The sequence below is a fragment of the Ruditapes philippinarum genome, unplaced genomic scaffold (assembly GCF_026571515.1).
Source record: "Ruditapes philippinarum isolate M1 unplaced genomic scaffold, ASM2657151v2 ctg568_1_1_1_1, whole genome shotgun sequence".
NCBI lineage: Eukaryota > Metazoa > Mollusca > Bivalvia > Venerida > Veneridae > Ruditapes > Ruditapes philippinarum.
The window spans coordinates 387,356-403,987 of NW_026859558.1; the positions used below are offsets into that span (position 1 = coordinate 387,356).

At 31.5% G+C, this 16,632-nt stretch overlaps 1 protein-coding gene across 1 annotated transcript; it reads right to left on the reverse strand.

Moving 5' to 3' along the window:
• Nucleotides 1–248: 248 nt before the first annotated feature.
• Nucleotides 249–3,161, reverse strand: LOC132756960 (uncharacterized). Its single transcript, XM_060748104.1, has 2 exons — nt 2,384–3,161; nt 249–2,151 (listed from the first exon to the last, which is right to left on the reverse strand). The coding sequence occupies exons 1-2, from the start codon at nt 2,607–2,609 to the stop codon at nt 1,655–1,657; spliced, it is 723 nt and encodes a 240-aa protein (XP_060604087.1). The 5' UTR covers nt 2,610–3,161; the 3' UTR covers nt 249–1,654.
• Nucleotides 3,162–16,632: the final 13,471 nt, after the last annotated feature.

A 16,632-nucleotide genomic window follows, 5' to 3' on the forward strand; every position in this document is an offset into this window, starting at 1 on the left:
AATACGTTATATGTTACATTGATATGTACCTGTATTCAGTCTTTGCTTCTTTTCGGCAAATCATATATATCTTTGTAACGTGCTTGTACGAAATAGCGCGTCAAAATATCATCGCCTAAATCCCAGATTTAGATTTTAAATATTAATATAATTTTTTTCATCGTAAGGTCTCATTTTAAATTTAAAGCATTTGCCATGGAAAATTGTTGTTGTTGTTGTTTTAATATATTTAGGACAAATAAAACCCTAAGTCTTAACTTTACTCCATAAAAAACAAACAACTGATTGCATGACCAGACGGAGAATATTTATTGCAGATAAGATACTGAGCAGCCGAGAACAAAAACAAACATAGCCAAAAACGCCATAAGCGTCATGTACAACAAATTTACCATAAAAGTACATGGTAATCATTTAAACAACTAACATTGCTGACTAATTTATAACGTTCTATGTATTATATTGTTCATGTATTTACTTTTAAACTTAACAAAAATACAATATAGCTGTATAGTATAGAAAATTGCCAGCATCTAACGTAATGAAATGTTTTAAGTACAGGCAATACAAAATACATTTATTTACGTTGTTATTTTATCGGCTATAAACGCAATTCGACTCGCCCAGGAAAAACCAGAGATATTTCGTATAATAATTATTTTTTCTGAAACTGCTCTGGAAACCTGTGTCCGTTTGTCAATGTCGAATTACTGAATGTCGGACCTCATTCTTGCCCAGTGAAAACGAAAATTAAGCTAAAGAGCAAAATTCATTAAAAGAATAAACATATGACATGTTATAAATGAGAGATAGAATGAATATATAAATATAGATCCATAAAATTATAAAACACGAGTTGTTAACGCTGTGAAATCGTCTGGTAGAGTGACCAATACACCTTAATATTTTACACGCCAGTACAGTATTAAAATCTCGAAAAACCCGTGCTACTACAACCAATAAAAATTGCCTACAAAATTACGTCACGCAAAGACAAATATTTCACGCTATTCGATGAAACGCGTGAAAATAATAGTCTTAACTTTACTCCATAAAAAACAAACAACTGATTGCATGACCAGACGGAGAATATAGAATAAACTACAAAAGAACGGGCTGGGGAAAAAAGCTATTGTAAATTTTACAAATTTGAATGCTTCGTAACTTGAAGTCTCCTCTCCAAGGAGTCGGCAACATAGCCGTCTTTGCTTTTATCGCTTTTCCATCTACCATGGCGCTTTAAGCATCTATCGCTTATACCTGCATTTGCCGCGACGGTAACACCTCCCGACCTGAGAGAGTGCAGACCCAAGTTCAAATCACCGGCTACGCTTTTTAAACGAAGCAATATTGTTTCTCTTGCTCTTGTGTAGCTTAATGGCTTATCTTTATATACTAATTTGGTAATACCTTTAGATTTGAAACATGGCCTGAACAAAAAAAATTTATCATCGATTGACTGCATGCTTATTTCTAAATACCATTTAAGCATTAAAAATGGACAAGCAACTGTATTCCCTTTCGCGACGACAATTTCACTACCAAATCTGTACTGGTCAGTCTTACTTTTACGAACTTTTAAAGAAAAATGATCATCATTAAATGCTATGTCATTACAATGTAAATTCCTAAGCTCATCGTATCTTAAAAAAGCTTAATATCCTGATAATATCATACAAAGGTCTCTGACAATTAAAAGATCTGTACTGTTAGTATGTTTCGAACATAATTCCAATAACATGTCTGTAGTAACTGGCTCCTTCTTAGTTACTGGCTTGGATAAACGACGTTTAGCAGCATCTAACAAGTTCTTCACGAACATATTTTCGGTAGGATCAGTCAAGTTTTTTAAAAGATGTGCCCATCGTATTGCATAAATAGTTGTAGAAATCACATGATAAGAACATTTTTTATCTAATAAATCTGTGAGGTAGAGCGCGACACAAATTGGTGATGCTGGAATTGCTGAATTACTTTTAGAAGATATGAAGGATTCCCATTTTTTAAAATAGAAGAAATATTTTTGATTGGTATTGTCACTCTTTGATTCTACGAGATGATTTGCCATTTTTGATGCCAAAGTCTTCAAGGTTGGATCGTTAATGCCGGCCCTCAGTACCTCATCATCTATTGTCTGTCCCAACTTCAAGCCTGCATAAAAGATAACCAATTATTAGTCATTGCACAATTCTTATAGCCATTAATGAAAACCTTAAGGGTCTGCCATCAAATATACCATTTTTACCCCTGCCTCTTTTTGTTAACACACCTGGCCGGAACATGAAATAATCAAAAATAAATTTATCTCTACGTAAACCTTCGGGAAAAAGATATGGCCAAAAAGGCGCAGATTGCCATACGGGTATAATAAGAGTACACGTACACTTGTCTTTACGAATTTTTCTCAAACATTGCATAACGAGCCTAGGTGGAGGAACCAGCCAGTTATTTTCTCCTGACCAATTTTGAGCGAAAGCGTCTACTCCTGATGTACCCGGGCACCAGAATCTTGAATTAAACGTTTTACATTTAGTATTATAATCGTATGCAAAACGATCGAAGGTATGCAAACCCCATTTGTCTTCAAGTAATTCAAAAACCCAGTCCATAATCGACCAATCATCGCTGTCGGAGCATCTACTTAGAAAATTGGCTTCTGAGTTATTTGCCCTTGGTACCCAGCGAGGAATTAAACATATGTCATTTTTTCTGCATATATTGTATATTTTTACAGCAGTTTCATGCAAATAAACCTTCTTACTGCCCGTTTTCAAAATCGGACAAACATTCTTGTTATCCGAGTTCAAAACAACTCGTCGCTCTTCAAGACTTTTAACAGTCGATAAAACAGTTCTATTCGCCGCCTCTTACTCTCTCCATGTTGAACTCAGATTAGCTTCAATATCTTTCCAACAACCTAAAATTTTTATCTGTTCAACGCCCTCTATAAAGCCACCAAATCCAGTTCCACTGGCGTCAACAAAGACGTTGGCATGATTATATACGTCAACAGAGACGTCAGCATTTTCATTGCTGAACACGTGATCTAATGAACAAACATTCATTTCTGACAAATTTTCTTTCCAAAATATCAACTCGTTCAAAACGTCGGCATTAACCTTCACCGGGGCTTCCCAGCTAGCCCTTCCCGCTAGACAACTATATAATGACCTTGACCTTAGTCGCACAACAGGACCGATCACGCATTGCATAGAAATTAATTGCCCTACGAAACAAGCAAGTTTTCTTGCTAAAATCAAGACGAAACCCCTACTTATCTTTGCAATAAGTTCATCTAAATAGTTCATAGTTCTATTCAGTCGTTCTTCGGTAATGTGCAAAGTACCGGAATTTAAGTCCCACAAATAACCTAGCCAAATCAAAGATAAAGACGGAAACCAATGACATTTTTCTTCCGCAATTAAAAAACCAAACTTTCTCAAATCAGCATTAACGAATTGACTGGTACTTAGACATTTTTCGAAAGACGACTCGCCGCCAAGTCCATCGTCTAAGAATAAAATTATTCTCAAACCCATATTTCTCCATTTCTTTACTACGACTTTCAAAAGCTTGGTAAAAATATACCCTGCTGTTGAAATACCAAATGGTAATACGTTGTAAACATAAAAACGTTTTACTCCATTTTCAAACCAAGAAAAACCTATGTATTTACGATGTTCCGGGAAAATCATTACGTGATGATAAGCTCCCCTTATGTCGAAAGAAAACAGATAATCGCCCTTTTTGAATAAATGCCTAGCAACTGACTGATCTGCGTAACAGCATTTAAATTTAAATAGATCTAAATTGATATGCCTGCAATCGAGTACGAGCCTAGGCTTCTTTGCTCTATTAAATGCTACCGTTAAGGGATTCACGACTGAAGGTGTATATTTTACCTCGCTTATACACGATTTTGCCAATAACTTTTTAATCTCAGCCGAAACAAAACCATCGTTATCTAAAGCGGACTTGTTATTTTTCAAATTTGCACATGCTGGAATACTTTTAAAAGGCAATTTGTAACCTTCATCTATAAGGTTTAGAATATGATCGTTAGCGCCTGCCTCTTTCCAGTGGCTAAGGTTTTGTCTTAACATATCGACCGGAGTTTCTACTGCGGAAACATCCGTTTGACTATTAACTGGTAGAACCGTTTTGTTCGAGGTTTTATTCACTACATGAGAATTAAACTCATTAATTAAATGCTTACACTCGTTATTTTCAAAAAACAACAAATTGTTACTTATCTTATTGAAACTCTCGCTCTGCGCCGTCTCTGCCCCAACTGCAGGTACTGCCCATTCGGCACGCCCGTGCCCAGGTTTGCCACATTTGAAGCATGTACCGGGTTTTCGGCTCCACGTTGACCGGTTCTGTAGCTGCGAAGTCTGTGTAATAGCCGCAGACGACCCTCTGGTAGGAATGTCTGTTGAATACGGTGTATAACGCTTGGCCCTGTTGCGACGTTCTTGCCGAACTTAACGGTGGGCCTGCATTTGAGCACGATAAATTTTCTTCTCGTCGTCTGAGTTCTCGGCGAGAGGATGCGCTTCGTATTCCTCCACGACTTTCCAGCCATGCTCGGAAGAATCAGCTAATTTAAGCAATTTTTGACGTAATAATGTCTATACCTTCTGATATTTTCTGTTTGGCGCCTTCTGCGTCTGCCTCGCTGAATGAATCGCCCGTGCCGAGCTCTTCCGCCTGTCGCATTTTGTCAAGCACAAGGGCGTTCACCTTGAACTGTTGCTCGTGACCCTTCTTCCTAAACGTGTATTTATCGTCCATAGCTTTGATGGTAGAAATTTGAGACTGAGAAATCTCTCTTTGCACTGTATTGATGCGCTGCTCAAAAGCTCCCAACTTCGAGTCGATAAGCCTCTCCATTTGAGACAAAAACTGATTTTCGCTGTCCATAGATCTAGACATTTACTCGGCTGCCACGTGTAGTAATAGCTTAAAAACACGAGTTGTTAACGCTGTGAAATCGTCTGGTTGAGTGACCAATACACCTTAATATTTTACACGCCAATACAGTATTAAAATCTCAAAAAACCCGTGCTACTACAACCAATAAAAATTGCCTACAAAATTACGTCACGCAAAGACAAATATTTCACGCTATTCGATTAAACGCGTGAAAATAATAATAATTCTCCTGATAAGCTGAACATTATTGCCGCACTTTGAAGATTCAAACTTATCGGCATACGTCGAATTTCGTTACTAAATTACTCAAGGGGTGGAGGGGAAAAAATTAAGTGTACCGAAAAAATTGAATAGGTGACCCCCCCTCCCCCCTCCCCCATTTATTAGTTGTTTAGACTGAGTATACACTTTAGAGGACGCTTCAAGAAAACAATCAAAAAATTATGTCGGGAATTTTTTAATAAGCAAGGATACGCAACGACGTGATGTTAAAAAACGGGCTTGAATGGTCAACTTTGACGTTGTGTGTACAAAAATTGGAATAAAATGAACGAAATTTAATCAGAAATATGGTCAATTATGACTTGCCAATTTTCGATACGCTACTCGAAAGTTCGCAAAGTGTCGCGTTCTACCTTAACAAGTATTAAGAACAAGAAAATATTTTGTTAAGTCATTGTTTACTTAGCAAAGTAAATGATTTTCTGAGGGTCAAAGTGATAATTCATACTATGTAAAGTATAAGAAAAAATTGTGTATCAAAGACTGGCAGTTGGAGTCATCTAGTTTTGATTCTGATTCCATATGATAAAGTAAGCACAAGTTAATATAATCTAAAAATTTAACGAATGAGTTTATCTTTGAAAAAGATTGTAGTATTAAAAATGATCGTAAGACGTTTATTTATGAATGACCAATTACGTTTTAATTTTAAATGTTTCGTAGAGAGGTTTTGGTTTTTGCATAAATTACGGGCATATGCTAATTTTCTGTTAAATCGGTTTCATTATACAATTAAAGCTTTATCCTGAATATATTTCATGGATATTTACAATCAAACTGTTATAAACAGTACTCTTGTCGTGCATTGTCGTCATATTTTCAGTTTAATATTCAAATCAATTGAGAATAGTACAATGTATCATTATTTAACACTTATACATCTTGACCAGAACATTTAAGACTTATTTAGTACGAACTTTCTATCTTTCTATGCAATTAATTGTCAGAATTATTGCTTAATACAGAAAATAATTGAATAATTCAAATGTTTTATTGACCTCCTATAAAAATCATAAAATAAATATATATTCCTATGGGTAAACCTGAATAAATCATTTGAGAATACTTGTACCACATTTAGTGATTCATTTCAGTTATATACCATTAAAAGGTATGTAAAAAAATGCCCATGTCTGAGTATTCTTTATAAAGTACTGTAATTTTACAATAAAAAAGGCCAACGTCATTAGCCTTAGTATTTCAAACATAGTCTTATAACCTTTCTTATGCCATTTCATCAATATTTTGTCCGTTGCTAAACACATGTATATATTACATACCAATCTAATACAATGTATTATGGACATGGCTCTCCTTGAAATAATATGAATGAATAATTGTCAAACAAACATGAAACGAGTGCGTAGTTATTTTTCATTATTATTTAATTATCTTTATAGAAATTGAAAATGGTATGAATGAAAAATTATGTATTGTTGAATAGTTTTATTTTCATTTGTTCTAAAAATAATTGTATTTTACTGTTCTATTTAAATGTGGAATATGTTCAAACAATTTATTATCCTTTCCTTATTATTTAATTATCTTTATAGAAATTGAAGATCTGTTTGCATAACATATCGTGTTTTTCAGGGATTTTTTTTATTTATAAATGTTCTTTCGCCTCATTTCAAACGCTTGCTATAAGGACATTGCTTTAAATAGTGTGTTCATTTGATTCAATGGCCACTTTTTTTTAGATATTTTATGTCTTTATATATCTTATGAAAATTTACATACTAACATAAGTTAGCAGTTAGTTTATAGTTTTACTTTTCCAATGCTCCATTCTGTCAACCAAACGTCAGTGCAATGCAATATTATAAATAGCATCAGACAATAGTTTTTGATTATACGATAAGTCTATCATTATAGAAGGTCATGTCAACGCTTAAATCGCTAAATGTATCATAAAAGCGCAACTTATAGCGTGCAAAGCCTCAATATTCAAAAGGGCAACGTCGACAATTGTTTGTTTTTTCAATTTGTGCCGTTCAAAACAATCCAGATAGTATGTCAAACATCAACTTCAGTATTTGCAAAGGCATACATGCCAGAATGACCTACATCTGTTATTGATTATAATTATGAAAACTGAAATAAAGCGATGGAAGGTTAGCCAGTTTTAAAATGAAAATGGAATTGAATTTGAATTGCACGTATTTGATTTAACATGCGTTCCTGTATATTTTTGTAATAATTGAATAATGCATTAAGATATATGGCATAATTGGACGTTCACATTGTAAAATGTTGTAAAGTAACTATTTTATGAAAGGTTGTTATGTGTTTTATAATTTGGGTAAAACAGTAAAATGATTCAAGATTTAAGTAATATTAAACATATGTGCAGTTAATGACTGATTTTTCAGTATTTACAACTATATTTTACTACGTTACTAACGCAGTAAGGGCTATTTATACACATTTTGACCATTTTTTGGTAATTTACGTGGGTTAAAAGTGCCATTTATAATGGGTAAATTGCTGCTTTTGGGTTATTTTACAATATTATCTATTTAAATATATTTTCAAAATTTTCATGAAAATTGCGTGAATCTGGAGGCGTGACACATGTCATTGAAAACATTAACTTCAAGGTCCTTTAACGCATAGCCAACAAGGCAAAGTTCAAAATCTTAATATGTGCAATATCACACTATTTTCTAACACACTATGTAGGAAAGTTCTTTTATTCGTCATTTACACTATCTGGCGCCGACCGTTAATTCTTTGAGAATGATTGAGATAAAACTTTTTTATGTGTAGACGCTTGGTTAAGTCTTGTCATTAGAGATATTTGTAAATGTACTATCCTACACGCTGAAATCACAGTCTTTAGATAGAGGTACATGTATAATATAACATGGTAACCAGAGATTATGCAATACATATATAACTGTGTAAAAATAAATAGAAAAACGTTTTTTCTGCAATGTCAAAAAAAAATTTAATGCAATTTAACATGCTATTTATGTCAAGTGGCTATTGGGAGTTGATGTGGTTGCAAAGAATGAAAACGAAATTAATATCTCACAAAGTTTGTTTCTCACAAATAATGCATGACAAAACGAAAATGAAGGTTTGACCCTGTATCATATGTCAGGAGAAAAGGCGTTATCTCATTCTTCCTGGCGTTTTAATGTTAAATACAAATACAATTGTAGTAAAGTAACTTTTCTTACATGTATTCCTTACTGGCATTTAAATCAAAGTAAATCATTTATTTTGATTGCAGTTTTAGTTGTAGTTTAACAGATTTACAAGCCTTTGCACATGGTAATACTTTACACTTCCATATTATTCGACGTTAAAGGGACTCCACTGATGCTTTTTGACATGGTGGGACTGAAAATATTTTTTCCAGATAAATGTTCCATTTGAAGTAGGTTTAGAACACTAATCTATATGCAAAATTTCAGATCATTCGCGCACATGGATTTTCCAGAATAAGTATTCAAATTGTAAAAAAATGACCCAAAATGAAAAGCTTTTCACTCAAATCGGGCTAAAAAAAGCATAAAAATACTACTTTCGATTTATTTCAAAGTATATTTCTTAACTATATTTGCAATATTTCTGTTTAAAGGGCCCCAGCTCATTTATGTAAGAAATTCAAATGTTATGTTTTAGGCTTTTAAACCTCAGAGGGGTCCCTTTAATGAAAGTTCAACTGAAGTAAATTGCATTTAATGGTGAAAATACGTTTACAACAGTATGAAAGAAATAAAGATGAAATGATTTATTTTTATTAAATGTCAAGTATATATTGAGTTGTACATTGTAGATAAATGACCTGTAGCTAGATATTGATATCAATTTGATAAATAGGAGCTAAAAAGAGTTTGTGTGATAATCGTGTTTTGTTTACATAAGTTTTTTCTACATTATTGATAGACTTAATTGTACAAGTATTTTCACATAAAATATAACACTGGTACTCTCACAAATGACTTTAATTATAAGAGTATAAACAATACATACACATGCTGATGTTAGACGTTGTTGTGCATCTGGTTTACAGACTTCCAATATTTCTTTTTCCTCACAAGACATAGTTTACGAAATAAAACACTGTGACAGTTTATTGCAAAAGCAATGCCTTTTCAAAAAGCAAATCCAACGGTTTAACACTTTTCACCTTTGATTATCAAAATATTAAGCTTAAATTTGTAAATCTGAATACTTTGATGACAAGTTGACTGTTAGACTTAAGATATGTACGAAGATATGTGGTCGTATACCAAGCTTTAAATTTATTGCTTATTTTAAATAAATTTTGTGTTATCTGATATTTTAAATGAAAATTAAAACATATCTTATATCAAAATGTTAAAAAAATCGTTTAAAGTGTACAAAACTGTTTATTTGCTGTCTCTAGATTTGAATAGTGAAAAAAAGAATATTCCAAAATACATTTATAAGAGAGGTATATCTGATTTGCATTGTATTTTGTTACTTTTCTGAGAATTTAAGTATATTTTTCATGAAATATTTTGGCTCATCTGGAGGCGTACAACTTTATGCGAGATAAGATGAACAGATAATCATTTTCTTTCAAGTTGATTAACAGTTGATTTAAAACATAAATAATACGATGAATTGCAACAATTAGAAACAGATGCTAGAGAAAATGCTTGAGATGTAAGAGATGTTTATTAAATGTTTAAAAGCTTTTTGTAATTGTTTTGATACCACAAACCACAATTATACGCATAATTAAAATACTTGAGATTTAAAAGATGAAGATGTGGTAAGAATAATACAATTTTACACAAATTGAAATTCATTACAAAACGTGTTGTCATGTGATATTTGAACCCTATTAAGTAAAATTAAACACAAGGTATCAACAATTTATGTATTTGAAAAATATCCCAAAGATTTGGCCCGATTTTGATAATACCAAAATCAACCAGCACGAAACGGGTTTTATTTGACACCATGCAGCAGTTAGAATTTGTCATTTTACCTGTTGAATATTTATCAAATATAGAGGCAATATTAAGTCAGGTAAGCTTAAGCTGATAAAAAAGACAAAATACAAAAAAACAAGGAAATCAATTATTTATAATAAGGCTTTGAAATAAAATCACTTTATTATATTAAAAGGAAGTCATGCAGTAAAGCAGGAAAGTAAAATGGGCATTTCATGTAGTAATTAATATCTGAACACTAGTTATGGATAATTTACTTTGACATGTAGGTCATTAAACAACACATAAAAGTTGTGGGTCAAAACAAACTTGCAAAATATTAAAATTGGCTATTAATGAGAGGATTTAATCGGTTAACACTAAAGGGCATAAAAAATATGCTTGGAAATTGTAAATGTTTTTATCTTTTTCACAACATAAATTATTTTAAATGACATTAAATAATACAAACATATTTAAAGCCCTACTAATACTATTCATTTAATTGTTGATACCTGCAAACGAATTTAAATCAAATAATCTTTTCGTTCCTGTGAACTATTTTATATTCTTTATTAATTATATTATATGGGTATTCCCCTTAAGTGCTATTTTTAGGGTTTTTAATCATATTTCATGTTTCAGAAAGGAATATAACCTATTTACACACACACACTAACACACGCACACGCACACGCACGCACACGCACGCACGCACACACACACACACACACACACACACACACACCCACACACACACACACACACTTTGTTTATGATTGTAACATTAACTTTTCGTTGAAAATCGTTAGAAAAAGTTCCACACTATTTTATTGTCATTATTATTATGTTTATTTTATTTTTTATTTGTTCTTTTAACTATCTACTTATTATATTCTTCTTTCTTTCTCTCTTTCTTACTTTCTTTCTTCCTGTAAGTACTGAAAAGATTTATCATGGTTTACAAAGATTTATCGCAAAATATAACTGACCAAAACTAAACCAAGAACAATCTTTTTAAACAAAGAACGCTAGAAATACCTTTAATCATTTAGTAATTGGATAACTGTAACAAATAATAATGTCAACTAGCCATTACGAATAATAAGAATAATAATTATTGTGTTATAAATAAGTCGTTTCTGGTTAAAAAATTTTGATTTTGTTATTGTCCGTTAATGGAATTGGAAATCAAATTATGTGTAATGCACATTATACATTGTATATCACTTTGTCATAATTCATTAAATTTTAATCTATTATATTGATTATGAAAAGCCTACGTTGATTGCTCTAAGATATGAAAAGAAAGATAGTTAAGGAAGAGTTCTATCAATTGACGCATACTACAACAAAACTCAGCAACATAGAACCCTAGTCCTGTCAACGGCAATGTCACATCTAGATTAAAACAAAATACTTCTAGCTGCAATCACAATGGTCGCAGCTTTCGCAGAAGCGGTGGGTCAATCGCAGCGACAGTGAAGTATTCGTCACCGAAGCAGTGGATAAAATATAACTGTTTGCTGTTGTCGGTAAGTATATGACTGAAACTGTCTTATGTTTTAATGTTTTACTGGAAACACTTAGTGAGATTGGAGCTCACATATGTACTCTTTCAACTTATTACATGCAATTCATTCCCGTTTATGCAAACACTATTGTACAGCGTGACGATGGGGCGCAACCGTGCGCGTGAAATAAGTTTAAAGAGTACATATGTGGGCTCCAGTCTCAAGTAGTTCTGCGAAAGCAATGGCAATTTTTATACAATATTTAGTTACGTAGCTTATTGAGAACACGTTTTACTCCTCTATAGTTCTTTAATTCCATGTATACCTTGCTATCATTGGAAACTTTTCTTGAACCTTTTGCACTTCAGCTTTGATTACAACAAATATATTACATTTAGTTGGTTGTATTAAGATAAATCCCTGTCTATTTCAGTGAAATAAAACAGGTTAATTGACTAATAAAGTACCTTTGAATCTATTTTGGGCGGACACAATTAGACGATTCTTTAAAATTCATTGAGATTGTATATTTTTAAATACGTCATTTTATTTAATTTAATACAGTCACGTAAATATCCGGTGAAAAAGAAAAAAGAGATGCAAATTATCATTAATCTGAAACTGGGGTATTATTGGTTGTTCTTGAACACTACATTATTTTTGTGGAATATAAAGCGTGGTTTAAAATTTTATTTAAGATCGATTGCGAAACAATTTTTTGCAACTTATAATTTACACTTTCGAGTCAACCAATACTGGTGTCATATGAAGATATATGGTCGTGATCCGAGTAGGCCACGAACCCATGATCTCTGGGTTGAGAAGCAGACACCTTAACCATAAGGCCACCGCTCCCCTAAAATCGTGAAGCAGTAATTTTAATTTGTGTGCTAGCATGTTTTGATTGTTTGCAATTTTTAATAGTTCATATATAAGATTTCGCATGAAAGGAAAGGAAGATGGAATAGTTAGCTAAACGGTTGTTGTTCTAAATTCTAAATATAAAAATACACAACTATTTTCATCCCTAGATAAATGTGGCATGTTTTCAAAGAATAATCAGCATGCCAAGTCCATATCCGGGAAAAAAAGACATGTGCGTCATAGTTTGACATTGGTAAACCACACGACATACGTTTATTTATTGTTTCTTCAATCCTATTTTCCTATGCGAACTAACAAAGATCGTTTGATGATAACCTTTTGATATATATAAGTATTAATTGTCTTTTCTCAGAGCCATCGACACATAATATAAACCAGGCGGAAGAGACATTGACATATTATGTTATTGGTGTACTCAGTCGTTACCCTAGCCAACAAATTATATGATCTTTTTATTATTATTTCATTCTTTTTTTTCTGATATTTTAGAAAGTAAAATATGAAAAATGTTTCATAAAAAATAAGTAATTGAAATTGAAAACTGGCAAGACAAATCTCAGTACTTACCTTTGAATAATACAACTTTTACAGATTTATAGACTCAAGTCTAACCTCGGTTTAAAGTTTATGTCAATAACAACCTTAGCAATTGCTTTTCAAAATGGTTCTGCTTTTATTAATACAATATCACGGTATTTTATAACTTGAACTGTGTCTGGTGAATTATAACAAACAGTGGATATCTATAGTAAATTAGTAAATCAGATTGGAAAACAGTAAGCCATGTGTCTTGGCGAATATACTTCTTCTTCAGCTACAGAAAATTGTAAGATCACATACTACTTGCTGTTTACGTTAAACATTTAATTTCTTATTTATCAAGGTAGCAAAAACATGTAATATAAGGCAGGTAAAAATACAGGTTTTGATGATTTAATAAAAAGGAGGACTCGATATGATTTATCTAAATGCATTTATAAGGGCATGAAAACTACTTTAATCAGAGGATTAATATTACGAACCATTAAACATGGCTATATATTTTTTTCAATTGATGAACATGATGTGGTTCTCAATACATGTACCTTCTTTTGAACAGATACTTTAAATGTTATTGTTAAATTTTTGTGAAAAGAGTGTTTTTATTCTGTTAAAAGCCTTTAATTTTTATTGTTAAAAAGTATTCAATGTCATGTGTTTGCGTGTTTTCAGTGTACATGTGATTGTTTAAGAAGAATGAAGTTTTATATGGTATCCATGAATTCAATAAAATGTATAATGTGAATGCTACCTTTTTTGCATTTTTCAGGGCATACTTTACGCAGATGTTAAATATTTTAAAAATGATGGTTAATCTGTTCATGTTTTAAAAAGTGTCTCAAGCTCTTTTATTCCACCAATGCTAGCTCTCAATTTGAAAGATTAATTTTTTTCACAATCAACGCATATTAAATTAAAATTAAGTAACTATATACCTGTTTTTTAACTAAAATGGGAACAAAAACTTATGCTAAATGGGACAAATATTTTCACTTATGTTTGACATTATGAAAAATATAAATTTACAATGTGTTCAATACAAAATTGTAGGAACAAAAATACTAGGTACAAACAAACTTGATATAAAATACATTATAAAGATAATCTAAACTGCAATAATGTTGAAAGTTTAGAACACCTTTTTGGGATTGTGAATTTGTTTTAATATAATTCGTTGTCTTTTAAAAAAAATACTCATTTGCATTTATTTATTTACGTTTTAAAAAAATGGGTTTACCCTTTAGGGCCCTTAGAATAATATTATATGAAAATATCAAACTCGGTTTGATTGAGTCTGTTTATGATAGATAATGTAAAATGCAACATAGTTTACACCTCCAAGCACCGGCTTAAGCGGTATTCAATAAGCTGTATTCAATCATTAACACTAACGTACTGGAATCAATGATTCCGTAAAACCAATCTATATAATAAAATTATATAGATTCAAGCGTAGTACAGAGCAAACTTTTCCTTGCTACACGTCACTTAAAAACCTGTTTACCTTATGGTATTTTTATAACAAAATTGTTAAGCACCAGGTATGATTTTTTAATCATTCTTTTTTACTCGCTATTGTCCTAAAGAATATCAATACCTTACAGAATCTCTTTAATAAATGTATTTTCAAAGTTAATTAGATTAACACCAATTCTTCATTTTATTTCATACTGTTTTAAATACACTTTTACAATTATAAACGTTTAACTTAATTATAACATTCGTATTCAAGCAGACTTATTTATTGAGTAGTCAGGAATAGTGTAAAGATTAACCATGTGTTAAAGCCTGTAAAACTGTTAAATTACAAGTAAAACAATACAACACATCATCATAAAATATATGATTTACTTAACCTTGGATTATAATGCCAGATAAAAAAAGAAATATACGTGACAAAGTAACATAGAACGCCTCTCTACTCCAATTAATTAATATTTGTTTTAATCATTAAAACAGTAGGAAGTATGAAAACACGCCTATCTTTTAAATACACGACACCAGGTCAAACAAGTTTTTTGTCATTCGTTCAGTTATGGGAAAAGGCGCTTGCAAAAAGATCCCTTTTAATTCTTTGTCCCCTCCCAGACACTTTGAAGATAATTATCAGAATGCATAGCACATGTTCAACTTTATGAAAATTCAACTATGAAGTTATATGCGCTTACCACTTGTTTCTACATTATAAACATGCCCTATTTATCATCTGCACATTACTATGTTACTATTTTGGTATTTTTCACTGACATGGTGCCGCGTTCTTTATACTCGGCGTTTTCATATATTTCTCTTTGAATGTTGAATAGTGAATACTGGTTTCTTTGGGGTATTCGGAGAGTTCCACATGTCATTATCTCTTAGACTAAATACACGTTATGTAATAACTTCATTTTCCTCTGTACATTCATTTACATTACAACCTATCATTATTCATTTTTGTAATACACATAGAATATTGCGACGCTTATGCAGATTTGTTTAATACGCAAAATATTATGTTACATAAACAAAGTCATAATAATTATACAAAAACAATAACATATTTCAAATAGAACAGACTCCAATGAATAAATATTTTCATAATGAAATGTTACCTACACATTGAAAGGAAAATATGCCAATAAAGCAAATACAGTTATGATGCAAACTATTCCATTAGAATTTTGTGCACAGCATCACAATGTGTAATGACAAAAAAGAGAATCTCTTTAGTTTTCTTTGTTACAAACTATTTTAATTTCATTTTCTAATTAAATGTAATGTTGAGAACATAAATTTTATTTTAACAATCGTGACGATGTTAAAGATAGACGACATGAAATGTTAAGGACATTCTTGTTGATGCTAATCAAAAATTGTTTGTTTTTCTGAAACGCTGTGCTAAAATGTTTTGCCAAATAATCAGCATCTTATGATTCATAAAATATTAACTGTTAAATGGGTCTTTTTTCTTAAATAAATGGAAACAAGCAATATGTTAAACGAACGATGTATTCATTAATCTAAACGCCATGTTTTGTTCCGCGAAGATATAAAAAGAATTTATTTAACTGACGACTAATTTACCGCTTCGTTGTTCTGTTCAACATAAAACAAATAGTTACGGTTAATGAATAACTTAATGAATAATGTAAGATTACTAACAATTTATTGGCTTAATGTAATGGATTGTAATAAGTCTTTTCTTGATGCAGGTTTCAGATTGAATAAATGAATGAAAGGATCCCTTTTCATTCGCCTGTTTTGTCTTGTGTGTTTTGTGTGTTTGATATAGATTTTGTGATTTTAATTTTGATCACTGTCATTTTTATTACATGTATTTTGTTACTTGCATTTTTTTTGTAATCATTTGGCTTTGTACATTGTAATTTCTGCGATACTAAGACTTTGTACATTGTCATTCTGTGATTATTTGACTTACATCGATATTCTGTGATTGTCATTAACAAACATTAATTTTTTAAATACTTTGAATTGGAAGAATGAAAATATAAATAGCTCAACAGCAAGTATAAAAATTAAGATCTTGCAGATTTATTTATATCAAGAATTTTCGTACA

What these genes read in the sequence shown, in the direction of transcription:
- LOC132756960 (XM_060748104.1), bottom strand. Translation starts at nt 2,609, where the DNA reads ATGGACTGGGTTTTTGAATTACTTGAAGACAAATGGGGTTTGCATACC. An exon ending in AAAAATTCGTAAAGACAAGT is followed by an intron (nt 2,152 to 2,383) that starts GTACGTGTACTC and finishes TCTTTTATGCAG; the next exon opens with GCTTGAAGTTGGGACAGACA.